General features: G+C 58.3%; 1 protein-coding gene across 1 annotated transcript in view; it reads left to right on the forward strand.

The window, feature by feature from the left end:
* Positions 1-3,308: 3,308 nt before the first annotated feature.
* Positions 3,309-27,268, forward strand: part of YLPM1 (YLP motif containing 1) — a 61,034-nt gene continuing 37,074 nt past the window's right edge. Inside the window, exons 1-6 of the mRNA XM_029058731.2 lie at positions 3,309-3,820; positions 3,872-3,992; positions 4,105-4,167; positions 22,574-22,843; positions 24,265-24,444; positions 26,157-27,121. Coding sequence (XP_028914564.1) covers positions 3,432-3,820; positions 3,872-3,992; positions 4,105-4,167; positions 22,574-22,843; positions 24,265-24,444; positions 26,157-27,121 — 1,988 coding nt within the window. The 5' untranslated portion in view covers positions 3,309-3,431. The remainder of the gene's footprint in view (positions 3,821-3,871; positions 3,993-4,104; positions 4,168-22,573; positions 22,844-24,264; positions 24,445-26,156; positions 27,122-27,268) is intronic.

A 27,268-nucleotide genomic window follows, 5' to 3' on the forward strand; every position in this document is an offset into this window, starting at 1 on the left:
CAGCTCTGGGCCTCAGTTCCCTCAACTGCGAAATGGGGATTCAAAACCCAGGCGCTCTCCACCCCAGATCGGGAGACCGTCTTGTATCTACCACGGCACAGAGTGAGTGAGGGCTTATCCGAAACTACGGTTACCGTGATGATTAGTTCCTCTAATGGTGACTCCAGGAAGGGAGATAAAAAACGATGGCTGCTCAATATTTATGTGTGTCCGGTCTGGGTACTTGGCTTAGAATGACTTCTCGAGGTGACCGGTGCAATCGAGGAAGGACAGACGAGAACTCGGGACACTCAGGCTGTGGGAGAACCAACGGGCTCCAACTGGACAGAGCCCGGGCCCGGGAGTCGGAAGGTCGTGGGTTCTAATCCCGGCTCCGCCGCCTGTCGTGTTGTGAGCCCCGCGTGGGACACGGATTGGGTCCGACCCGATGGGCTTGCGGCTGCCCCGGGGCTTAGCACGATAGTAAGCGCTTAACCAACACCGCAGTTACGCCGGCGCCGTTCTTAATAAGAGGGAGCGAGTGCTCCGTCAGGGAAGGCCTCTTAGAGGAGACGGGCTTTTAATAAGGCTGCGGGAAGAGGGAGGGCGTTCCAGGCCAGGGGCGGGATGTGGGAGAGAGGTCGGCGGCCAGATAGACGAGATCGAGGTATGGATCGATTGGAAGCAGATTGGACGGAGCAGGGGATAATCGGAAAGAAATCTACAGCGAGAGTATTAAGTGCTTCACTGTGTGCGGAGCACCATGCCAAGTACTAGGAGAGGGTTATTCAAGCTTCTCACCGGTGGGCGGAGGGAAAATCATTCCCGTGACCAAGTCGAGTAGGGCACCGTGGATCAATCTGGCTCCTCGCAGGGTGGGTCAGGCCCCCCCCCAAACCTGTTGGTGGGTAGGGCCCCCGGCGCCGTCACCTCAGCATTTGGTCCGGGAGACGGGGCCGAGCTGAAGGATCTCGTCTGAGCCTCAGACTCGTCGCTTCTGCGGCCGATCTGGTTGGGCGCGCTGATTTTCCCCGACGGAGCAGCTCGGCCGTCTAATCCCGGCCCTGCCGCTTGGCTGTGTCACCTTAGGCCAGTCGCTTCACTCTCCCGGGCCTCGGTTCCCTCACCTGGCAAATGGGGGTTGAGACTGTGGGCCCCGTGTGGGACAGGGACTGCGTCCGACCCGATTTGCTGCTTATATTTGCTCACATAATGAACAGTGACCATAATGATAACCTGGTTTGCTTGGATCCACCCCGGCGCTTAGTACAGGGCCCGGGCCAGAGTAAGCACTTCACAGATGCCACAATTAATAGTTGGGCAAGGGGATCCAGGTCCATTTTTTTTCTTTTTAAGTGGTATCTGTTAAGCGCTTACTCTGTGCCAGGCACTGTACTAAGCATGGGAGTGGGCATAATAATAATCATCCTGCTATTTATTAGGTGCTTACCAGGTGCTAGGCACTGCACCGAACGCTGGGGTGGATCCAAGCAAATCAGGTGATTATTATTAAGCGCTCACTAGGTGCCAAGCACTGTTCTGAGCGCTAGTTGTCTTGTTTTTGTCCCTCTGTCTCCCCCGATTAGACTGTAAGCCCGTCAGTGGGCAGGGATTGTCTCTATCTGTTGCCGAATTGCACATTCCAAGCGCTTAGCACAGTGCTCTGCACATAGTAAGCGCTCAGTAAATACTAACTACTACTACACCAGGTAACTAGGTTGTCCCTCGTGGAGCTCCCAGTCTTCATCCCCATTTTCCAGCTGAGGTAACGGAGGCCCAGAGAAGTGAAGTGACTTGTCCAAGGTCACCCAGCAGATGAGTGGCGGAACTCGGATAATAATAATAATAATAATGTTGGTATTGTTAAGCGCTTACTAGGTGCAGAGCACTGTTCTAAGCGCTGGGGGAGAGACAGGGTCATCAGGTTGTCCCACGTGAGGCTCAGTCTTAATCTCCATTTTCCAGATGAGGTCACCGAGGCCCAGAGGAGTGAAGTGACTTGCCCACAGTCACACAGCTGACAAGCGGCAGAGCTGGGATTCGAACCCACGACCTCCAACTCCCAAGCCCGGGTGCTTGCCACCGAGACACGCTGCTTCTAACAGAAATAATGAGGAGGAGGAGGAGGAGGAGGAGGATAAAGATAGGTAGCGTGGCTCCGGGGAAAGTGTACGGGCTTGGGAGTCAGAGGTCATGGGTTCGAATCCCCACTCTGCCGCTTGTCAGCTGTGTGACCTTGGGCAAGTCACTTCACTTAGTGGGAAGCGGCGTGGCTCAGTGGGAAGAGCCTGGGCTTCAGAGTCAGGGCTCATGGGTTCGACTCCCGGCTCTGCCACTTGTCAGCTGGGTGGCCGTGGGCAAGTCACTTCACTTCTCGGTGCCTCAGTGACCTCATCTGTAAAATGGGGATTAACCGTGAGCCTCACGTGGGACAACCTGATGACCCTGTATCTGCCCCAGCGCTTAGAACAGTGCTCTGCACATAATAAGCGCTTAACAAATACCAGCATTATTATTACTCTGTGCCTCAGTGACCTCATCTGTCAAAGGGGGATGAATTCTGTGACCCTCTATCTCTCCCAGCGCTTAGAACAATACTCTGCACATAGTAAGCACTTAACAAATACCGACATTACTAGAGCACTGTTCAGCGCTTAGAACAGTGCTCTGCACCTAGTGAGCGCTTAACAAATACCAACATTATTAACAAATACCAACATTATTATTAGAGAAGCAGCGTGGCTCACTGGAAAGAGCACGGGTTCTGGAGCCAGAGGTCATGGGTTCGAACCCCCGGCTCTGCCACTTGTCAGCTGTGTGACTTTGGGCGAGTCACTTCACTTCTCGGGGCCTCAGTTCCCTCGTCTGTAAAATGGGGATGAAGACCGTGAGCCCCAAGTGGGACGACCTGATTCCCCTGTGTCTACCCCAGCGCTTAGAACGGTGCTCGGCCCATAGGAAGCGCTTCACAGATACCAACATTATTATTATAGTCTCTATCTGTTGCCGACTTGTTCATCCCAAGCGCTTAGTACAGTGCTCTGCACATAATAAGTACTATTGAATATTACAGTAAGCGCTCAGTAGATACTGTTGGATGAATGTGACTATTAATGAAGGGCGCGCTGGGCTGCCCTTTGGTCCTCCGGCCGGCGGGGGGCGGGGGCGGCGGCCGCTCTAGGTGGCCTTTGTTCTCCTCTCGCTGGTGGCTCGGCGCAGGCGCGGCGGGAGGGGGCCGGGGGAGGCGCGGCAGCGCGCAGGCGCGAGGGGCGGGAGGGAGGGCGACGCGGCAGCGCGCAGGCGCGGGGGCGGAGGGGCGGCAGCGCGCAGGCGCGGGGGCCACGCTCCGGGGCCTGCAGGACCTGCCGGTTGCAGCGCGCAACGGCTCCGGAGCTCGGCCTGCAGCGCTGCACGGTTGCACGGCTGCACGGCCCCACCGTTGCACGGCCGCCATGTACCCGTCGTGGGCCCGCTACGGCGGCGCCGGGCACTACCCCGTGCCGCCTCCGCCGGGGCCTCCTCCTCCTCCTCCTCCCCCCCCGGGCCCTCCTCCTCCTCCTCCTCCTCCGGTGCCCGGCGGGCCCCCGTCCGGGCCGCCTCCCCCGCCCCCTCCCCCTCCTCCGCCGGGCCTCCCCGACCCGCCCCCGCCGGGCTCGGGCTTCCTGAGCTTCCGCGAGCAGCACCTGGCGCAGCTCCAGCAGCTGCAGCAGATGCACCAGAAGCAGATGCAGTGCGTGCTGCAGCCGCACCCCCTGCCGCCGCCGCCCATGCCGCCGCCGCCGCCGCCGGGCTTCGGGGACTGGACCCTGCCCCCGCCCGCGCTGCCCCTGCCCCCGCCGCCGCCCCTGCCCCCGCCGCCGCCCCTGCCCCCGCCCCCCGGCCCGGGGCTCAGCTACCAGCAGCAGCAGCTCTACAAGCACCAGCTGCAGCGGGAGCAGCAGCAGCAGCGGGAGCAGCAGCGGGAGCGGGATGGGCCGGTGCCCATGGACCTGGACTCGCCCCCCGACTCGCCCGCCCCCCAGCCCTTCCCCCCGCCGCCCCTTTCTTCTCGCCCCCGGACCCCCGGCCTTCCCCTCCCCGCTGGGCTACCCGGCCCGAGCCCCCCCGGCCCTGCGGGACCCCCAGGACGGGGCCGAGCCCGCCCCCCAGCCCGAGGACCGGACCCCCCCGGCCAACATGACCCCCCAGGTAAGGTCCCCGAGGTGGGCATCGCCGTCCGGGCCCCTCCCAGCGCTGGATTCGAACCCAGGCCCCGGCCCGCCGGGGGAGCATCATGGTGGCGATGCCCCGGGGCGCTCGCCAGGCGCCGGATTCGAACCCGGGTCCGCCGGGGAGTCGGCACCGTGACGATGCTGCGAAGCGCTCGCTTGGGGTCCGGCACTCCGAGCGCTGGATCCTAACCCAGGCCCCGGCCCGCCGGGGGAGCATCAGGGTGACGATGCTACGAAGCGCCCTGGAGCTCCCAGCGCCGGATTCTGACCCAGGTCCGCTGGGGAGTCGTCACCGTGACGATGCTACGAAGCGCTCGCTGGGTGCCCGGCACTCCGAGCGCCGGATTCTAACCCAGGTCCGCTGGGGAGTCGTCACCGTGACGATGCTACGAAGCGCTCGCTGGGTGCCCGGCACTCCGAGCGCCGGATTCTAACCCAGGCCCCGGCACCCCGGGGGAGCATCATGGTGGCGATGCTCCGGGGCGCTCGCCAGGCGCTGGATTCTAACCCAGGCCCCGGCCCGCCAGGTCAGCATCATGGTGATGATGCTGTGAGGCGCCCTGGACCTCCGAGCGCCGGATTCTAACCCAGGTCCGCTGGGGAGTCGTCACCGTGACGATGCTACGAAGCGCTCGCTGGGCGCCCGGCACTCCGAGCGCCGGATTCTAACCCAGGCCCCGGCCCCCCGGGGGAGCATCATGGTGGCGATGCTCCGGGGCGCTCGCCAGGCGCTGGATTCTAACCCAGGCCCCGGCCCGCCGGGTCAGCATCATGGTGACGATGCTGTGAGGCGCCCTGGACCTCCGAGCTCCGGATTCTAACCCAGGTCCGCTGGGGAGTCGTCACCGTGACGATGCTACGAAGCGCTCGCTTGGCGCCCGGCACTCTGAGCGCCGGATTCTAACCCGGGTCCGCTGGGTAGTCGTCACCGTGACGATGCTACGAAGCGCTCGCTAGGCGCCCGGCACTCCGAGCGCCGGATTCTAACCCGGGTCCGCTGGGGAGTCGTCACCGTGACGATGCTACGAAGCGCTCGCTTGGGGTCCGGCACTCCGAGCGCCGGATTCTAACCCAGGCCCTGTGGGTAGTCGTCATCGTGAGGATGCTGAGAAGCGATCTTCTAAGCACCGGATCCTAACCCCGGTCCTGGTCCGCCGGGTGATCATCATCCTGATGATGCTATGAAGCGCTCACTAGGCGCGGGATTCTCACCCAGGCCCTGGCCCTCTGGGTAGCGATCATCGTGACGACGCTATGGAGCGCGCACTCGGTGCCCAGCACTCTTCTAAGCACTGGATTCCAGCCCCGGCCTTTGTCTGCTGGGTAGCGATGATAATCATGATGATGATATTTGTTAAAGGCTATGTACTGAGCACTCTTCTAAGCGCTGGTCCGCCGGGTAATCATAACGATGATGGTGTCTGTTAAGGGCGTACCGTGTGCGGAGCGCTGTGCTTAGCACTCGTACGGCAATAAACGGTGGCATTCCCCACCCACGGTGAGCTGACGGCCCCGGGGGGGAGGGGGAAACATCAATCCAAATAGATTCAACTACGGAGATTACGCGAAAGGGCCGGGGGACGAGCAAAGGGAGCGAGAGATGAGGAAAAGCGGGGCGTAATCTGGGAAGGCCTCTTGGAGGAGACGGGCCTTGGGTAAGGCTTTGAAGGACCGTGAGCCGCTCGAGGCGGGACGGCCCCCCCCCCCCCGGGCGCTTCGTACAGCGCCCAGAGGAAGCGCCTAACAAGTAACCTCGGTTGTCGTCGTTAACGTACTCGGGTGGGACGCGGGCCCCGAGTGCGAGTCGTGGCGAGTCTGGAGTTGGTCAGAGGCTTCCTATGTGCCAGACTGGTGTTGGTTAATCCAAGTAATAACAGTGATTGTGGACTGCGCGCCAGGCCCCGTATTAAGCCTCGGGGTAGATTTAATTACGGTAATCACGGTACCCGTTAAGCGCTCGGTGTGGGCCGAAGCGGCGCTGATCGGGTCGGGCGCAGCCTCCGTCCCCCTAGGGCCCCTCCGTCTCCATCCCCCTTTCCCAGAGGAGGAAACCGAGGCCCGGAGAAGTGAAGCGACCGGCCGAGGTCACGCGGCGGAGCCGGGGTTAGATCCTGGGTCCTTCTGACTCGCGGACCGTAGCCCGACTGTAAACTCGTTGCGGGCAGGGGACGCGTCCGTTCGGCTGTCCTCTCCCAAGCGCCCGGTACCGCGCTCGGCTCACGGTAGGCGCTCAGTAGATAGGATCGACCGACCGGCCGACTCCCGGGCTCCGGCCCCTGAGGCCGCGCCGCTTCGAGGTGTAGGATTCGATTCCCATTTTGTGGATGAGGGAACGGAGGCACAGAGAAGCGGAGGGATTTGCCCGAGGTCACACACACGCCAGGGAGGTGGCAGAGCCGGGAGTAGAACCCAGGTCCTCTCACTCCCGGGCCCGGGTTCCGCGCCCTGGGCCGCGCTGCTTCCCGTTGCGATTCCGATCGGGATCCGGATATATATATCGGGTCCTCGAATGACGGGGGGAATCGGGTAACGGTAATAAGAATTAAACCCCCGGACTTTGTTGGGGAAGGAGCCTGGCTCGGTGGAAAGAGCCTGGGCTTCGGAGTCAGAGGTCATGGGTTCGACTCCCGGCTCTGCCACTTGTCGGCTGTGGGCAGGTCACTTCACTGTGCCTCAGTTCCCTCATCTGGAAAATGGGGATTAACTGGGAGCCTCGCGTGGGACAACCTGATTACCCTGTATCTCCCCCAGCGCTTGGAACAGTGCTCTGCACTTAGTAAGCGCTTAACAAATACCAACGGCATTTTTATTATTATTATCAGACGCCCACCGTGGGCCGGGCGCTGTCTGGGGTGGAAACGGTCCCCGTCCCAGGCAGGGCTCCGGGGGAGGAGAGAGATTCTATCTCCGTTTCACAGGAGAAGAAACGGGAGGGGCAAAGTGGTGATTTAGTCACGGTAGGCGGTCATTCGGTGGAATTTATCCAACGCTTACTGTGTGCAGAGCACTGTGCTCAGCGCTTGGGAGGCAGGAGACACGATCCCTGCCACCCGGGATCGGCACCGGGTCTACCGGGCCGTACCGCTTCCTTACGTTGGGAATCCGTGGTCTCCGAAGCGGAGACCAGGTCGGGGAATCGTTACTCGCTCGGCGGCCTCCCCGGGGGAATCTTTCCTCCGGCTCCGACTCCCTCGGGGAGTTAAGGATGAGCAGCGACCGGGTTGATCGGCGACCGCTGTTGCCGGTCGTCATCCTCTGGCGGTTCTTGGCCGGGAGACGGAATAAAGGTCGGCGGTCTCCGTCCCCGAGGGCCCCGGTCGACCGGCCGATCGTACGCCCCGGAGCAGCTGGGGAAAGCGCCCCGGCCTCCGCGGGAAGGTCCGGGGTGGACGGAACGGGGGCGGTTAATTCCGGTTAGCCCGCTGTGGGCGGGGACCGTGTCTCTCTACTCTCCCAAGCCCTTAGTGATGATAATGGGACTCGTGAAGCCCTGACTTTGTGCCAAGCCCTGGTGTAAGCGCTGGGCCAGTTGCCGGGAAATCAGGTTGGACCCAGCCCCTGTCCCCCGTGGGGCTCCGCAGTCTTAACCCCCATTTTGCAGATGAGGTAACCGAGGCCCAGAGAAGCGACTTGCCCAGGGTCACGCAGCAGACTCGCCGTGGAGCCGGGATCGGAGCCCCGGTCCTTCTGACTCCCGGGCCCGGGCTCCGTCGACTCAGCCGCGCCCCGTCGTACAGTGCTCTGCACGTAGCAAGCGCTCAGTTGGAGTGAACTGAACGAACGAGGCCGGGTAGAGCTGGCCTCCCCTCCCCGATTCGAGAAGGACCCCGTTGACGGCGAGACGGTGTCAGTCCCACAGCCCGCCGGGACCCCGGAAGAGTAGACCCCCATCTGACTATGTGGGGCGCGCCCCGCTCGGGGCGAAGCAGATGCCCGCTCGAGGATGACCCCGGCCAGGCTGGAGAGCAGACGTGACCTTTCTAGCAAAAGCTCGGGGAGCCGTTCTGCTGGGAGCACCACCCCCCACCCCCAAGAAGGTGCCCCCTTTAAATCGCTCTCTCCTCCTGGCCTCCCGGGCCCAGTTCTGACGATGATCGTCCAGCCGTTAGGCTCACTCTGTGCCGAGCACTGTTCACAGCCCTGGGGTAGAAACGGGTCGTCAGGCGGCGTTCCTGCCCGCCCCCGTGGGACTCACGGTCTTAAGTGAGAGGGGGAGCAGGTAGCGAATCCCCATTTTGCAGAGAAGGAAACGGAGGCCCAGAGAAGGGAAGCGACCTACCCAAGGTCACGTGGCGGGTGGCTGGGTGGTGTCGCCGAACCGCGACTCTGTGCTCCTCCCCTAGGCCAGGCTGCTTCTCGTGGGCCGGGCCGGCTGCCGGACGGATTCCCCCCCTCCGGTGCCATTTTCCCTCCCAGATGGCCGCGTCTTCTGTAAGGGAAAAACTGCACTTAGAACCGGTTGGGACCAGAGAGTAAAAACTCTAAAAATTGGAGCACTCTGTTTTGACTGCCCCCAGGGGGAAGGCCCCAAAGGTAGCCTTCAGGAGGACAAGGAAACTCTTTTTACATTGTTCGCTGATAAACGCCCCGGAATTTCTGACCCCGGGAAGCTGCAGAGAGAAACCTCAGTGGTTCAGTTCAAGCGTAAAAGTAAGACAGTGAGGCAGCCACGGAAAGTTGGCCTTCGAGACCAAAAGGAGCGCTTTTTACTCCATTTATTCGTCTGCTCTTCGAAATCATGACCAGAGAGCTGCAGAGAGAAGGTACCACGAGATAGATTCACAGACGATGGGTCCCATCCGAAATCAGGGAGATTATAAAGCTCAAGGAAGTTTAGCACGGGCCGGGGAGCCAGAGGGACCCGGGGGTCTGATCCCGGATCTGCTGCCTGTCTGCTGCGTGATCTCGGGCAAGTCACTCCCCTTCTCTGTGCCTCAGTCACCTCATCGGTAAAATGGGGATTAAGAGTGTGAGCCCCCCGTGGGACATGGACTGTGTCCAACCTGGTGAACTTGTATCCGCCCCGGCACTCGCTAGACGGCCTGGGACAGAGTAAGCGCTTAACGAAAGTCGTAAATTCATCTTGATGTGGGAGGAGGAAAATGCAGTGGCTAGAGTCCGGGCCTGCGAGTCCCGTGGACTTGGGTTCCAATCCCCGCTCTGCCACTTGTCTGCTGTGTGACCTCAGGCAGGTCACTTCACTTCTCCGGGCCTCAGCTACGTCCTATGTAAAATGGGGATTGAGACTGTGAGCCCCACGTGGGACGGGACCGAGTCCTTGCGTATTTTCTTGTCTCAACCCCTGTGCTTCGTACAGTGCCTGGCACATAAGTCCTTAATAAATACCGTGATTATTATTATCGTTGTTATTATTATGAGGTGGTGTATCCCTATCCCCAGGGACATTGGCAAGGAGGACACGTGTCACATTGTCCCTAGATGGGCTCCTTCCTCATCTGATCGAATCAATCAGCAGTATTTGTCGAGCTCCCTCTCTGTGCAGAACTATACTCAAGAGCTTGGGAGAGTTCTTTCATTCTGTCATATCTTTCATTCATTCGTATTTATTGAGCGCTTACCGTGTGCAGAGCACTGTACCAAGAGCTTGGAGAGTCAAATTCGGCAACAGATAGAGACAATCCCTATCCAACAACGGGCTCACGGTCTAGAAGGGGGGAGACAGACAACAAAATAAAGCAAGTAGGCATCAGTAGCGTCCGTATAACTGAATAGAATTAGAGATATGGTACACATCATTAATAAAATAAATAGAATAATATGTACAAATATGCACAAGTGCTGCGGGGAGGGGAGTAGAGCAGAGGGAGGGAGTCGGGGCGATGGGAGGAGCAGAGGAAAAGGGGGGCTCAGTATGGGAAGGTCTTCTGGAGGAGGGGAGCCCTCAGAAGGGCTTTGAAGGGGGAAGTGTTGGCGGATGTGAGCGGGGAGGGCGTTCCAGGCCAGAGGTAGGACGTGGGCCAGGGGTCGACGGCGGGAGAGGCCTGAACGGGGGACCGTGAGGCGGTGAGAGGCGGCAGAGGAGCGGAGCATGCAGGCTGGGTTGGAGAAGGAGAGAAGGGAGGTGAGGTAGGAGGGGGCCAGGGGTTGGGCAGCTTTGAAGCCGACGGTGAGGAGTTTTTGCTGGATACGGAGGTTGATAGGCAACCACTGGAGATTTTTTGGAAGGGGGGGGGTGACGTGCCCAGAGCGTTTCGGAAGGAAGATAATCCAGGCCGCAGAGTGAAATCTGGACTGAATAGTGTAGTGGGGATTGACAGGAGGATGGGAGATCAGAAAGGAGGCTGATGCGGTAATCCAGTCGGCATAGGGTGTGTGTACTAATGTGGTAGCGATTTGGATGGAGAGGAAAGGGCAGATCTTGGCGACGTTGTCAAGGTGAGACCGGCAGGTTTTGGTGACGGATTGGATGTGTGGGGCGAATGCGAGAGCGGAGTCGAGGACGACACCAACTTGGCGGGCTTGTGAGACGGGAAGGACGGTAGTGCCGTCCACAGTGGGGGGAAAGTCAGGGAGAGGACAGGGTTTGAGGAGCTCTGTCTTGGACATGTTGAGTTTTAGGTGGCGGGCGGACATCCAGATGGAGATGTCCTGAAGGCAGGAGGAGATGGCAGCCTGGATGGAGGAAGAGAGAACAGGGGAGATGTAGATTTGGTTGTCTGCTGCGCAGACGATTCTTGAAGCCGTGGGAGCGAATGAGTTCACCAAAGGAATGAATATAGAAGGAGAACAGAAGGGGGGCCAAGAACAGACCCTTGAGGAACCCCTACAGTTAGGGGAGGGGAGGGGGAAGGAGGAGCCCGCGAAGGAGACCGAGAATGAACGGCCAGAGAGAGAAGAGGAGAACCGGGAGAGGACAGAGTCCGTGAAGCCAAGGTTGGATAATGTGTTGAGGAGAAGGGGATGGTCGGTGTCAAAGGCAGCCGAGAGATCGAGGGGGATCAGGATGGAGTAGGAGCCGTTGGATCTGGCAAGAAGGAGGTCGTGGGTGACCTTTGAGAGGGAGGTTTCGGTGGAGTGGAGGGGACGGAAGCCAGATTGGGCGAGGTCCGGGAGAGACTTGGGGGAGAGGAATTCGAGGCAGCTAGTGTAGACGACTGGCTCCAGGAATTTGGAAAGGAAAGGTAGGAGGGAGATGGGGCGATAACTAAAGGGAGCAACGGGGTCATGGGAGGGTTTTTTGAGACGTGGGCATGTTTGAAGGCGTTTGAAGGCAGAGGGAAAGAAGCCGTATCTATGAAATTCTTACTTTGAGCAGAGCACTGTAGTAATTGCTTGGAAGAAGACAATACAGCAATAAACAGATCCGTACCCTGCCCACAACCAGCTTACCGTCTGGAGCTGGGGAGGCAGACATTAATGTAAGTAAATACGTTACAGATATGTACAGAAGTGGTGTGGGGCCGGGAGGTGGGGAAGAACAAAGGGAGCGAGTCAGGACGACTCAGAAGGGAGTGGGAGAAAAGAAAAAGGGATTTAGGGAAGGCCTCTTGGAGGAGATGTGCCTGCAGTAAGGCTTTGAAGAGCCGTTTTCTGTCGGATTTGAGGAGGGAGGTCGTTCTAGGCCAGAGGCGGGATGTGGGCAAGGGCTCGGTCATGCGACAGGAGAGATGGAGCCACCGTGAGGTTCGAGGAACGGAACGTGCGGGCTGGGGTCTAGTAGGAGAGCAGCGAGGTGAGATAGGAGGGGGCAAGGTGACTCAGTGTTTCGAAGCCAACGGTGAGGAGTTTTTGTTTGTGGAGGTGGATGGGCAACCACTGGAGGGTTTTGAGGAGGCGGGGAAATGTGTCAATGTTTCTGTAGAAAAATTATCCGGGCAGCAGGGTGAGGTGTGGAATGGGGAGAGACAGGAGGCTGGGAGCTCAGCAGGGAGGCCGATAGAGTAATCCAGATGGGTTAGGATGAGTGATTGGATTAACGTAGTAGGAGTTTGGATGGAGAGGAAAGGGCGGATTTTAGCAATGTTGCCGAGGTGGGACCGACAGGATTTAGCGATGGATCGAACCCACGGGTTCAGTAGGAGAGAGAGGAGTCACGGATAGCACCAAGGTCACGGGCTCGTGGGACAGGAAGGATGGCGGTGCTGTCTACAGTGATGAGGAAGTCAAGGACAGGGCTTGGGTGGGGAGATGCGGTGTTGAGCTTGGGACAAGTTAAGCTTGAGGTGACAGGAGGACATCCAAGTAGAGGAATCTTGCAGGCAAGAGGAAATGCAAGACTGCGGAGAGGGAGAGAGATCAGGGCTGGAGAGGTAGATTTGGGTGGCATCCGTATAGATGCGGTAGTTGAGGCCATGGGAGTGACTGAGTTCTCCAAGGGAGAGAGTGGAGGCCGTTGGATTTGGCAAGAAGAGAATTGGTGACCTTTGAGAGGGTGGCTTTGTGGAGCGAAGGGGACAGAAGCCAGATTGGAGGGGGTCAGGGAGAGAATCGGAGAGGAATTTGAGATAGCGGGTGAAGGTGACTCAAAGAGATTGGAGAGGAATGGAAGGGGGGAGATGGGGCAATAACTGCAGGGGACCATGGGGCCAGGGAGGATTTTTTTAGGATGGGGAAGACGTGGTCAGGTTTGAAAGCAGTGGGGAAGAAGCCACTGGAGAGCGGAACGGTTGAAGATGGCCGTTGGGGAGGGAAGAAAGGAGGGGGCGAGAGTTTTGAGGAGGTCCAAGGGAATGGGGTCGCATGGGCAGGTGGAAGGGGTGGATTTTGAGAGGAGGCAGGAGATCTCCTCTAGAGATCCTGCTGGGAAAGTTTGGAGTGTTTGAAAGTTTGGAAAGAAGGGGCAGGAGAGGGGAGGGACTGAGGAGGGGCAGGAGCGATTTGAGGGAGCTCACTCTGGATAGTGTCAATTTTTTTCAATAGAGTAGGTGGCCAGCTCATTGGGGGCAAGGAATGGGAGAGGCCAGGGGACAGGGGGCCTGAGGAGGGAGTTAAATTTCTGCAACAACTGGCGAGGGCAATGACCATGGTATCAACAAGGGTGGAGAAATAATTTTTCCGGGCAGAGGAGAGGCAGAGTTAAAACACGCGAGGATAAACTTGAAGTGGACCAAAGTAAGCCGGATATATAGATTTTCACCAGCCTCGCCCTTTGGCTCGAGGACAAGAGCGAAGGAGGCGGGCTGTGCAGGTGATCCGGGGCGGTGGATTAGTGGTATGAGATGGGCGAAAGGATGGGGGAACGCGTGAGTTGAATTCTTTAGAAAGGGTGGCGTTGGGAACGTCAGTTTGGTCATCCAGGGAAGGTAGTTGGGGTGTGGAGGCTAAATGGTGCTTGATGAATGGAGAAAACCGGATGCGGTCAAAAGATCCGACGTCTCTGGGGCGGAATAGTACAGATCTGCGGGAGAGGAGACAAGTGAGGAGGTTGTGGTCGGGTAGAGGAATTTCATAGTTGGTAAGGGGAGAGATTGTGCGGTGGTTAGAGGTGATATCGAGTGCGTGTCCAAGTTGGCGAGTGGGCGTGGAGCAGGAGGTCAGGGGAGTTGAGTGAAAAAAGGGTCATCAGGAACATGGAGTGTGGATATTGACATCCCCAGGGATCGATGTGGGCATGGAGAAAGAGAGCAGGAATGTGAGAAAGGGATCAGAATGGTTAAAGAAAGTTGCAAGTGGGACCTGGGAGGCGGTAGCTGACAGCTATTACAATCTGGAGTGGGTGGTAGAGGCGGATGATACGGGCTTCAAAGAAAGGGAAAGAAAGGCCTGGGGGAGGTGGGATGGTGCGAAAGCGGCATCGGGGCCCGCGAAGGAAGCCGACACCTCCTCCTTTCCCGGTGAGTCTAGGGGAGTGGGAGAAGACGAGGCCCCCTCTGGAGAGAGCTGCGGGAGAGACCGTGTCATCTCGGGAGAGCCAGGTTTCAGGGATGGCGAGGAGGAGGAGCGACTGAGGCAGGAACAGGTCAAGGATGAAGGGGAGCCTCCCCATGATGGAGCGGGGGTTCCACAGCCCACATTTGGCAGAAGCTGTCCCACATGAGGACACGTCGGGTGGGGAGGGTTTTGATGGGAGCGAGTCGACGGGGGCCGGCGTGGGGGGCGAGGGGTGACGGGCCGGGATGACAGGGATGGGGGGACTTGGGTGGCGGAGGGGGCCGGGGAGATGAGGTGGGAGGAGAGGACTGGGGAGGGAAGGGATTGAAGGGTCACGTGGGGTCAGTGAGGTGAACGGACAGCGATAACGGCTTCGTCCGGTGACACCCGGAGGAGACGGTGGCCTCGTCCTTGGGTCGTCGAGCGTGAAAAGGCCAGGGTTCGTAGGAGAGGGCGGACACGATCCTTGTCCTTTGGCAGCTCCCAACCTAGAGGGTGTTGGGGTACAAAACAGGATCAGAGACTGAAGGAAAAGAGGCGCCGTATATTAGAACGGAAGTAATAAGGGGTGTGATATGATGCTGGCGGAACCGGTCGTGGATCCTCCCGTCAGAGAGGATGGACTTCCGTCAGTGTGGGGACTTCAGGAGCAGAAGCCCAAGCTGAGGAATCGATCGGCAGTGCTGGGAGTCGTCGTTGGAAGAGCGACGGAAGTGATAGCGAGACAATTTGAGTGCCCACTGGGTGGTAGGGCACTGTGCTAAGCACTTGGGACGAGGCAGTTGAAAGATGTCGTGTTTCCCGTCCCCACGCCGCTCACGTTCTGACGGAGGAGACGGACATAAAGAGATGTACCAGTAGGGAATTAGAATAAATTGGCTACACAGTCGAGGGTTTGGGTGTGTGTGCGTGCCTGGGGAGAGTCTAAATACAGCTTAGTACAGTACCCGGTGCATAGTAAGCGCTTAAAAAGCGTAATTAATATCGTCGTTAAAGCTACGAGGCCTAGCGGCGAGAGTGCGGGTTTGGGAGTCAGAGGACGGGGGTTCTAATCCCGGCTCTGCCATTTCTCTGCCGTGTGACCGTGGGCAAGTCATTTCACTTCTCTGGGCCTCGGTTACCTCATCTGCAAAATGGAGGTTGACTGTGAGGCCCGTGTGGGGCAGGGACTGTGTCCATCTGATGAGGTGTCTACCCTGGCTTGGCACACGGTAAGGGCTTAACAAACTCCATGATCATTATCAAATAACAGCTACTGACGCGGCCGGGTGCTGGGAGTTAACTGGGGAAAGAGGGATTGTAAGAGGGCTTTGAAGGTGGGGCGGGCGGCGGTCTTTTGGTTGCTGGGGAGGGAGTTCCAGGCTGGTGGAATTTTGTGAGGGGACGGGGTGAGGGGGTTGAGAGGGATGTACCCTTCGAGGATGAGCTTGGGAGTGACCAAAAGAGCCAGCGGGGAGTAGTAGGGGAAGAGAGCCGACCTGTAGGATGAGGAGAGCGGCCGAAGGGGCTTAAGGCATGAGGCGTTTGGGCTCGTTACCAAGGAAAATGAGAGGCCTTTGAGGAGTTTTGCAGAGAAGGGAGATGGGCTAATATTCATAATAGCAGTAATGGCGGTAGCCACATTTATTTGTCCGTACGGGCCTGGGAGTCAGAAGGACCCGGGTTCTAATCCCCCTCCACCACATGGCTGCTGTGTGACCTCGGGCGAGTAACTTATCTGCTCTGCACCGCAGTAAAATGGGGATAAGAGTGAGTGCCATGTGGGACAGGGACCGGGTCCAACTTGCTTCGCTTGTATCCACCCCAGTGCTTGGCACATAGGAAGCGCTTAACAAGTACCGTGATCATTATGAATTCTTGGAAAGTCCAGAATGATGATAACCCCTGCCAACAAGGAGTTTGCACTGTAAAGAGGAAGGCGGATAAAAAGATTTACAACAGTTGCTGAAATTAACTGAGCGGACACAGATACAGGAGCGTTGAAAGAACCACAGTTGGCTGAAGGGATGATGTGGTTTGAGGAGCTGGAAAAGTAGTTGCAGAAGCTCGTTGTGCGGGGTGGAATTTTAGGAGCGATTGGAAGGTGGGGAAAGCTGGGCTCTGTGTGATGCGGGGAGGGAGGGAGAGAGGAGACGGGCAGCTTGAGGAACGGGCGGCTAGAAATTTGGCTTAGGAGGAGGAAAGAGAGTGAATCGGAGAATGGCAGAAGATGGGATAGGCAAGATGGGGCGGGATTGCGGAGAGTCCTCTCGTGAGCGGGTTTCACTTGACGCGGGACTTTCGGGAAGCCAGCGGAGGGTTTTGAAGAGAGAAGCGACGGGGGCCGAGCGACGCTTCGGGGAGACGACGGGAGCAGCGGCGTGGACTGGGGATGGGAGGGAAGCTGGAGGCCGGGAGACCGGCGAGGACGCCAGTGGAATAATTTAGCCGGAGAAAGACTCGAGCTAAAGCCCGGGGGGGGGAAGCGGTTTGGGTCGAGAGGGAGGGGAGGATCGGGGAGATGACGCGCGGAGGAGAGTTGGATGACAGATTGGGGGGATCCGGGAAGGGACCATTTTTCTGTCGTGGTTTTTGGTTAATGCAGTGTCAGTAGCAGCCAGAACAATTTTTTGAGCGCCCAAGTGGGGCTGTGTGTCAAACGAGGCGCTTGGGAAGTACAGAATAACAAGACACATGCCATCCCTCACGGAGTTTACACGCTAACGGGGGAGGCGAATGTAGTGCACATTCCCAACTGCAATTCCCAACTGCAGTGGTCCGGAATAAAGTGGGACATGGATACGTGAAGACTGAGGAGGGGGTAAATAGGTTCCTACAGGCTAGAGGAGGCTGGAAGTAGCTCAGGTTGCTGGGAAATTAATTGAGGGAAAACGTGTGGAATTTTAGGAGGGATTCGAGCGTTCTAGAGGTGCACTAGCCTAGACTCTCTGGGGGCTGGGAATGTGCGGCACGGACTGGTGGATAGAGCGTGGGCCTGGGAGTCGGAAGGACTTGGGTTCTGATCCCGGCTCTGCTGCTTGCCTGCAGTGTGTCCTTGGGCGAGTCATTTCACTTCTTAGTGCCTCCGTTTCCGCATCTGTAAAATGGGGATTAAGACTGTGAGCCCCACGTGGGACAGGGATATTAACTGTATTCTCCCAAGGGCTCAACCCATCGATTGATCTGGGGAGAGCTATCAAGCTGGGGCAGCAGGGAAGGTAGCAGACGGTACGGCGGGGCGAGGGGATGGAGGGCCTCGAAGCCAGTGGTTAGCCTCAGGGAGCCGGCGGAGAGTTTCGAGCGGAGGAAGGATGTGAGCCGAGCGGCGGTTCAGCAGCGGGGAGAGGCTGGAGGCCAGGAGGCCCTTGACGAGGCTGAGGCGGGAGTGCAACCAAAGCAAGTCCACAACTTGTGCCGGGTCGGTAGCAATTTGGTGACGAGGATGGGGCGAACCCTGGCGTTGTCGAGAAACCGGCCGGATTTGGCAGCGACCTGGATGTCACCCTCTCGGTCGGTTGTATTTAATGAGCGCTTATCGTGTGCAGAGTGCTGCACTGAGCCCTGGGGAGAGGACAATGCAACAATAAACAGACACATTTCCTAGCCACGATGAGCTTTCGGTCTAGAGGATGCGCAGATGGATTGAGAGTGTAGCAGGATCTAGGAAAGATCCCAGTATGGCACTTTTTTGTGGTATCGTGAAGCGCTTGCTGTGTGTCAGACACCATCCTAAGCGCTTGCGTCTTTACAGATGAATCAGGTTGGGCACAACCCCTGCTCCTCATAGGGCTCACGGCTTAAGCAGGAGGTACAGGGAGAGAACCGAGGCGCCGAGGAGTGAAACGATTTGCCCGAGATCACGCCGCGAGCCGGGATTAGAACTCAGGTCCTCTGTCTCTCAGGCCCTTTCCACTAGGCCGTGCTGCCTCTCCCGGGTTTCTGCGTCCTGATTATCGGTGACTGTATCCTGAGGGCGAAATGAATTTTGACGGTTGATCTCTGATGACGGCCTGTTGGGTTCCCATCCTTACTCCTCAAGGATGATGCAGAGCGTAACGTGGAAGAGCGGGTGTGGCCAGAAAGGGCTGTGTGGGGTTTCCCTCCATCCGGAACGTGTACAGACCGTCCTTTCTTGTGCAACTCTTCTGTTTGCAGTGCCTGGCTCTGTTTTCCCTGTGGCCTCTTTGCCTTTGAGCCTCCTGGGTTTTCCTGAAGAAAAGCCAAGCCTCTCTTGATCGCGTTGCGCCTCGCCGGGGTGTCAACCCCAGCCGTCACCCAGTTTTCGACTGGGGTGCCGTGTTGTCCGAACCCCCTCCCCTCCCTCGCTTCTGGGACGAGGGGTGTCTTTCCAGACCGACACGTAGCGGGCGTTAGGGTAGTTTGGGAAGCAGCATGGCTCGGTGGAAAGAGCCCGGGCATGAGAGTCAGAGGTCATGGGTTCGTATCTCTGCTCTGCCCCTCGTCAGCTGTGTTCATTCATTCATTCATTCAATAGTATTTATTGACGCTTACTGTGTGCACAGCACTGTACTAAGCGCTTGGGATGAACAAGTCGGCAACAGATAGAGACAGTCCCTGCCGTTTGACGGGCTTACAGTCTAATCGGGGGAGACGGACAGACGAGAACAATGGCAATAAAATAATAATGATGCTGGTATTTGTTAAGCGCTTACTATGTGCAGAGCACTGTTCTAAGCGCTGGGGTAGACACAAGGGAATCAGGTTGTCCCGCGTGGGGCTCACAGTGTTAATCCCTATTTTACAGATGAGGTAACTGAGGCACAGAGAAGTTAAGTGACTTGCCCAAAGTCACACAGCTGACAAGTGGCAGAGCCGGGATTCGAACCCATGATCTCTGACTCCCAAGCCCGTGCTCTTTCCACTGAGCCACGCTGCTTCTGTGTGACTGTGGGCAAGTCACTTCACTTCCCTGTGCCTCACTGACCTCATCTGTAAAATGGGGATGAAGACCGTGAGCCTCACGTGGGACAATCTGTTACCCTGTATCTACCCCAGAGCTTAGAACAGTGCTCTGCACATAGTAAGCGCTTAACAAATAACATTATTATTATTAGTCTACCCCTTACCGGTCGCCCACACTTGTCATGCCCAAGCTGCTTCGAGGTGAGCGGAGCTTCGACGCTGGCAGACCGGCTTCGTTGTGGCAGGCCCATCTTGTCGCTTGGTCCCGGAAGTGTCCCACCGGACGTGGCATTTGAGGGTGGCTCGGGTCTGTCGACCCTTCGGCTCCGTACCCGCAGCGGAGTCTGAACCCTGATGCCATGAACCGCCACTCCCACCGGTCTCTCTAACGTCCTGAGGGTAGAAATGGTGTCTACCCACTCTATTGTCCTTTTCCTACTATGTACAGGGTTCTCTACATAGTAAGTGCCCATTAGGTACCATTGACTGATTGATGGAGCGAATGAGTAGGAAGTTTCCCGGAGGAGGGGAAGCCTATTTATTTTAACCCCAGCGGCCAGGTGTTTCGTCCTATCAGTCGATGGGTCGTACCTATTCGGTGCAGAGAACTGTACCGAGCTTTCGGGTGAGTATAGTAGAACAGAGCTGGGAGACACATCCCCTGCCCGCTACGAACTTAGGGTTTAGAAGGGAGAGCCGTTAATAGAAATAAAGAAATCACAGATATGTGCATCAGTGCGGTGGGGCTGAGAGAGGGGTGAATAAAGAGTGCAGATCCCAATGCCAGGGTGACAGAGAAGGAAGCAGGAGAAGTGAGGACTGAGTCGGGGAAGGCCTCCTGGAGGAGACGGGCCCTCAGGAAGGCTCTGAAGGTGGGGAGAGTCACTGTCGGTCGCGTATGAAGAAGCAGGGCCTTCCGGGCCGGAGGTGGGACGAGGGTGAGGTGTCGGTGTAGAGAGAGATGAGACCGAGGCACCGTGAGTAGGTCGGCACTGAGGGGGAGAATTGTGCGGGCCGGGTTGTAGTAGGAGAGTAGCGAGGTGCGGTAGGAGGGGGCGAGGCGATTGACCGCCCGGGAGGTGAGGAGTTTGTTTGACGGGGAGGTGGACGGGCATCCCCTGGAGGTCCTTCGGGAGCGGCGAAATGTGGACCGAAAGATACTTTAGAAAAATGATCCGGGCAGCAGAGCGGAAGAGGCTCTGTTACCTCACCTGTAAAACGGGGGTTAAGACCGTGAGCCTCGTGTGGCAGGGAGGTCAGCCAGGAGAGTGATACAGTGATCAAGGCGGGATGGGGAAGTGCCCGGATCTACGTGGTAGCAGCGTGGATGGAGAGGAAAGGACGGCTTTCGACAGCGTTACGAAGACGGGAATCGACGGGATGCGGCGACGGATGTAATACGGGGGCCGACCGAGGGAGACGTCGAGGATAATAACGCCAAGGTTTCGGGCTCGTGCGACAAACGGGGAGGGGGGCGGTGATGTCTACAGTGATGGGAAGGTCAGGAGGAGGACAGGGTTGCATTCTGGAGTATGCCACGCGGACAGATGGGTGACGGGCCCGGGGGTAGGCAGACCGTTCCCGGGGCCGCCTCCCACCGTGCCTTTGCGAAACGCCCCGTGATTCTCGAGAACCTCCTCCGGGCAGCCACAGCTCCGAAGCAGCAGCGTGGCCTAGTGGTTAGAGCCCGGGCCTGGGAGTCAGCAGGACCTAGGTTCTGACGCCGGATCGGCCGCTTGTCCGCTGTGTGACCGTGGACCAGTCACTCCACTCCTCTGTGCCCCAGGTACCTCACCTGTAAAATGGGGGTTAAGACCGTGAGCCTCGTGTGGCACGGGCACCGTGTCCGACCCAATTGTCTCGCATCCACCCCAGCGCTTAGTACAGTTCCTGGCACACAGTAAGCGCTTACAGACAATTGTTATTCCTGTTATTATTATTACCGAGCAGAGTCCAGATCTGCCGCTGGGCTTCAACACTTTGACAGGAGCTCGGAAACATTGAGAAGTAGCGTGGCCTAATGGCTAGGGGATGGGCCTGACAGTCGGAGGACCCGGGTTCTAATCCCGGGTCTGCCGGTTGCCCGCACCGTGTGACCTTGGGCAAGCCACTTCACTTCTGGGCCTCAGTTTCGTCAACTGCAAAGTGGAGATGAAATACCCGTTCTCCTTCGCACTTAGACTGCGAGCCTCATGCGGGACAGGGATCGGGTCAGACCTAATTTCCTTAAACCTACCCCAGCGCTTAGAACAATGTCGTACACATAGTGAGCACTTAAATGCTATGATAAAAAAAAAAAGTCGCGTAGAGGGTGGCTCCCTGCATTTTCCAGCCCGTGCTGCGGAGAGCTTATTGACCGCGCGGAGCTGTTTGTGATTCTGAGGGTATGCAGTGAATGCCGTTCTTCGGCTTAGCGGATGGAGCCCGGGCCCGGGAGTCAGAAGGACCTGGGTTCTAATCCCGGCTCCTCCACGTGTTTGCTGCTAGACCTTGGGCGAGTCACCTAATTCTTCTCTGGGGCTCAGTGATTTCATCTGTAAAATGGGGATTAAGAGTGTGGGCCCCATGTGGGACGGGGACTGTGTCCAACCTGATTACCCTGTATCTTCCCCAGTGCCTAGAATAGTGCTTGGCACGTAGTAAGTGGTTAACAAGTGTTATAATAATAACCATCATCATTATTATTATTAGTCAGCAGTAGAGAGTTGGTATGATTTGCTGCCCCAATCTGGCCTCTCACCTCGGTGAAAGGGTCTTAGAGGACAGATGAAATAAACTACGAAGGTGCAGCTTGAGCTCTCTGAAGGAAAGTTGCTCCGTACATGCAAGATAATCGGACCTTTACGGTCGCCCTGGATCTCTTATCGGGGCCCGGGGGATTGTTGGTGAGTGAGTCTCAGTGGTTTACAGGATAGGATGGTCAGTGCTCTTTGCCGTTCTTTGGGAGGCTCCCTGGGGATGTTCCAGGGGAGGGTGACTGTTTTAGTAGCCCAGCATTTATTGAGTGTGTTTATGTGTAAAGTTGTCCGTCGCTTGCCAGCTCTCTGACTTTGGGCGAGTCACTTAACTTCTCTGTGCCTCAGTTACCTCATCTGTAAAATAGGGATTAAAACTGAGCCCCACGTGGGACAACCTGATCACCTTGTATCCCCCCCCCCCAGTGCTTAGAACAGTGCTTTGCACATAGTAAGGGCTTAACAAACACCACCATCAATTTGGCCATCTCCCCCAGGCAGATAGGCAAGAGACAGACCCACAACAAGCCTAAGAGGGAGCAAGGGGCAAAATTGGTTTAAAAGTCAGCGACAGTCATTAGGCAGACCTGGGGTATCGAGGTGCGGAATACTAATCCTGTTAGGTTAATGCTTTCCCCGGCCGTGATAAGGCCTCTGCGGATTCAAAACTTCATTGGCTCGGACTGTCGACGGTTTATTCTCTCGTGCTCCTTGACGAGGCCCTTTCTGACCTGAGACAGAAAAGAGGCAGTGGAGAGGCGTCATATTCCAGAGGCTCTGAAAGTCTTTTGTCTGGTCAACCCCGACCATTTAGGGCACGGTGTCGTTTTTGTGGTCGATCCCTCGTCGGGAAAGGGTACGTCCAGGGCCTTGGCGAAGAGGAGCGGGCACTCCTCCAGATGTTTTCTCTTGCAGGAACAGCAGCAATATTGGTATAAACAGCACCTGCTCAGCCTGCAGCAGCGGGCCAAAGCCCACGTCCAAGGAAAGCAACCCCCGCAGGGCTCCGGGGGAGCGAAAGACGCCCCGGAGCAGGCGAAGGAAGATGAGGACAAGGAAGCGGAGGGCAAAGAGGCGACGGACACCGCTTCGGCCCAGCTCTCGGAAGCGCCCCCGGGCAACGATCCCCCGCTCCCTCCTCCGAGCGAAGAGGCCCCGCCTCCCCTCCCACCGGAAGAACCCCAGGTAGGCCGTTTTGTCGCCCCGGTCCCGAAACGTGCGTGTCTCATCCCATCTCACTCCCAGGTGCCTGTCACCGTGTGATCCTTTCCCGACGTTGTCTGTGGACAGGGGTTGCTCCTGACTCGGTTTAATTGGGGCGAACCTCGGATCCGCCCCAGCGCTCAGCACAGTGCTTGGCCCGTAGTAAGGGCTTAACGGATACCGCGATCCTCACGACGAAGAGCAGGGCTTTTCTCCACTGCTCCCCTGCAGCGGAGCGGCTTGAGGAGTCCCCGCGGCTGCTTTGAAAGACGTGACGTCACCCAACGCTCCGTTCCGACGTCACTCGTCCCTACGTGATTCTCTTGCTCAGCGGGTGGCGGTGAGCCCAAGACCTTTAAGAGGTTCCCGTTATTTGAGAGCAGTCGAGACGCGGGCGGCCGATGGACGTCCGAGAGGCCCCCGGCCTTCCCGTCGGTTCAGTCGGCGGGGAGGGACAAGGACATCTCTTCCTTGGAGAGCATCCCCCCTAGATAGATCCGTTCCTTTCTCTTTTGCAAGCGTGGCCAGGAAACGGGTCCGCCGGCTCTGTTGGATCGCGCCGTCACAAGCGCTCAGTGCTCATCGATGACGATGCTGAAGCCCGGGTCCCACCTTCTGTTCGGGGTCTAACGTGCGTGGCCGAGGAGGGAAGCGGGCTCTCTGGGCGAGAAGCAAGGGGTTCGGAGAAGCCTTCGCGACGACACGCGGTTCTCTTCTAAGCCGAGGGGCGTGCGCTCTGGCAAACCCCAGCAGCGTTCAGGAGAAGTCACTTGGGGGTGGTCCTCCCCTCCCCATTCCGCACCCTCACGCAAACCGTTTCCTCGGGCCCCGCGACGCGCCACGTCTGAACCGGCTCACGTCTGATAGAGAAGCAGCGTGGCCTGGCGGATAGAGCCTGGGCCCGAGAGCCAGAAGGTCCTGGGTTCCAGTCGCGGCTTCGTCACTCGTCCGCCGTGTGAGCTTGGGCAGGCCACTTCACTTCTCCGTGGCCCAGTTCCCTCGTCTGGAAGATGGGGAGCGCGGCTGCGAGCCCCCCGGGGGACAGGGACGGGGTCCGACCCGATTCGCTTGCGTTCCCACCCAGCTCCCGGTACAGCGCGTAACGATTTCCCCAGTTGTTATTACTCTTATTCTTAAGAGGCATTCCCCGTTCGGGAAGACCGTTCCGGCCGAGCCAGGCGAGGCAAGCCTGGCCTGATGGCCGGACCGAGTGTGATCGCTCGGCGCCGGCAGTGAGAGAGGGAGTCACCCGCCGGCAACCCGCCAGAACCAACCGACTCGAGGCCTCGAGAGCATGCGAGTTGCATGGATTGGATTTGCTGCCTTGTTTTTGACCTTGTTTGTTTTTTTTTTTGTTTTGTTTCTGTTTTTGTTTTTCCCTTGGTGTTTGCCTCTGTTTTCAGTGTGAGGACCCGGAGGAAGAGGCTAGGTTAAAACAGTTGCAGGCTGCAGCAGCACATTGGCAGCAGCATCAGCACCATCGAGTTGGCTTCCAGTATCAGGGAATAATGCAAAAGCATGCCCAGCTGCAACAGATCCTTCAGCAGTACCAGCAGATCATGCAACAGCCGCCCCATATCCAGGTCGGTCGCTCAGTAAACCAAGTAGCCGTGAAAGATAGGAACCCCGTCCCGAGAAGTCGGAGGATTCCCGCCGGCAGCGTAGAACGGAACGGTCCCCGCGACCCATCGGGCACCTTAGAGAAGCAGCGCGGCCTAGTGCCTGGGGCACGGGCCTGGGAGTCAGGAGGTCGTGGGTTCTAATCCCGGCTCGGCCGCTCGTCTGCGGGGTGGCCGTGGGCAGGTCACTGAACTTCTCTGGGCCTCAGTTACCTCCTCTGTAAAGTGGGGTTAAGGCCGCGACCCCGTCGTGGGACAGGGACTGTGTCCAACCCAATTTGCTTGTAATCCTCCCCCGTGCCTAGTGCGGCGCCTGGCACGTAGCAAGCGCTCAACAAATACCGCAGTTCTTGGTCATTTGTTATTAGTACCGTTACCATCATCGTCATCATTAGGACACCGGCCCACAGAGGTGAATGTGGCAAATGGTGAAGGATCCAATTCCTTGACTTGGGAACACATAAGCCGTGCCCCAAACGTGACTCAGCCAAGAGCGGATTGTCAAAAGATACCCAAATACAAAAGCGTGTGTGTGATGTATTCACAGTGTACCGCATGTATGCGGCGAGTGGAAGACGTACATTCCCGACACCCCTAATTCCGTCACCTTGCGTTACGATTCAGTTGCCCCCAGTTGAAGTAGCGCGCTTGGCGTTCTGTCCCGGTGACCGACGAGAAAAGTCTATTCCCCGTAGCAGCTTCTAGAGCGAGAGCATTCGCCGGATGGGATTCCCCAAACGCGTTCGTTTTGGGGGGGACGGAGGTCTTTTAAAACGAGAAATGTAAGAGTGTAGGAAACCCTTTTCAGTTTATTACGTTTCACTTTCGTTAAGTGGCTTGAAATCATACAATTTCCCTCTGGGGACCAGCAGTTTAACCTCTCTTCAGCTTGCTTTGCGTTCGCTTCAGTTCTCGTTTGCTTCCTCATCTGTAACTTTCATCTCTAATTCCGTCTTGGAGCCGTTTGACTTGGGTTCCGCTGATGCGTTCTCATCGCTGACTTCTGCCATCCGAAGCTCCTCTGATCAGTTGCCCTTTGGTTCTGTTGAAACTTCACTCGTGAAGATCTTCAATGATTTCCTCCCGAACACTCTCGTCTCTCCCTGCCTATTTGGCTCCACTCTTGAGAGCGCTCCTCAAATCCTAGCTTTTCCAGGAAATCTTCTCCGATAAATTCTCCCCGCCTCTATCTGATCCATCCCCCCCGCCATCCCCCGCAGTTCATGCTATTTTAATCACCCACCCTTAAGCTCAGCCCGCGAAGGATGCCAGGAAGGGGTTGTAGGTCGTTCATCCCCTCTCATAACTTAGCCTGCGTCCTACCCCGAATCCTCACTTCGTGGAGCGAGGGAGGGGCTGCGGGGCACTCGCCTGGCCGTTTTAAAGTGTAATCTCTTGTGTCCTCCCCCGCCCCGTCGCATATGTCTCATTCGCCAGTCTCGTCGGCCGATCCCGTCGGTCGCCCGGCTGACCGGGTAAATTCCCGGAGCGGGAGGAGGTCGAGCCGTGACTACCGGGACGTGACCCCGGGTGAAAAAGTCCGCCACCTCCCCGGGTCGCCCGACGGCCGGGGTCACCGGCCGACCCGCGCAGGGCCTCTCTGGGCCCGCGTCTCGGCCGCGGGCTACCTCCTCGGGGCGTGCAAGGGCGACGGTTTTTCCCTTCTCTTTTCCCAGACCCTGACGGTGGACCTGCAGCTCCCGCACTACGAGGTGCAGCAGCAGCAATTCCAGCATCTTTACAAGAAGTGGGAGCGGGAATTCCAGCAGTGGCAGGATCAGTTCCAGACCTACCCTCACAAAGACCAGCTCCAGGAGTACGAGAAACAGTGGAAAACCTGGCAGGGGCAGATGAAAGCGACCCAGTCCCACCTGCAGGAGAAAGTGAGCTCCCTGCAGAACATGAAGAGCCAGTTCCTGGGGAGCGTGACGATGCCGCCTCCGTTCGTCCCCTACGCCCAACTGCCCCCGTCCCTCCCGACCACCATCCCCCCTCCCGTGCTGCCTCCGTCCCTGTCCACGGCGGTGCCCCCTCCCGGGATGCCCCCGGCCTTGCCCGCCACGGTCCCGCCCCCTCCGGGGATGCCCCCTCCCGGGATGCCCCCTCCCGGGATGCCCCCGACGGGACCCCCGCCGGGCCTGCCCCCGCCTCCGTCCCTCTCCTCGACGGGCCCGCCCCCCGGCCTCCCCCCGCCGTCCCTGCCTTCGGCCGCCCCGCCTCCCGGGCTGCCTCCCCCGCCCCTGTCTTCGGCCACGCCCCCTCCCGGGCTGCCCCCGCCGAACCTCCCGCCGGGCCTGCCCCACCCGATGCCGCCCACCTCCGGCCCTCAGGGCTCCAAGCTCCCCGATAAGCCCAGGCCGGCCCTGCTGCCCACCCCCGTGTCTTTCGGTCCCTCCCCGGCCTACCATCACCAGGCGAAGCCCCCGGGGGGCCCCTCGGACCCGACCAACGCCCAAATGCCCCCGTTCGGCTCCTTCTCGTCGGACCCGGCGCCCGGGGACCACAAAGCCCCTCCGGGGTCCTCGGCCGTCTCGTCTCAGTCGGCCCCCGGGCCGCTCAAGGAGACGCCAGCGAGATCGGGTGGGCTGCTCCCGGATCCCCCTAGAAGTGCGTACTTTGAAGGACTAAGAGGAAGTTCTCGGTAGGTCTCCGAACCCAGTCGTTGTAGACTTGAAGAATGCCGAAATGTCGTTAATATCGCGGCGCACGGGTTTGCCTCCGCTCCCCGAAACGGCCGAGGCGCGAGTGACGCCCCCGTGGAGCGCTCGGCGGTATCGGCCCGAGGCGG

The sequence above is a fragment of the Ornithorhynchus anatinus genome, chromosome 1 (assembly GCF_004115215.2).
Source record: "Ornithorhynchus anatinus isolate Pmale09 chromosome 1, mOrnAna1.pri.v4, whole genome shotgun sequence".
NCBI classification, from domain to species: domain Eukaryota; kingdom Metazoa; phylum Chordata; class Mammalia; order Monotremata; family Ornithorhynchidae; genus Ornithorhynchus; species Ornithorhynchus anatinus.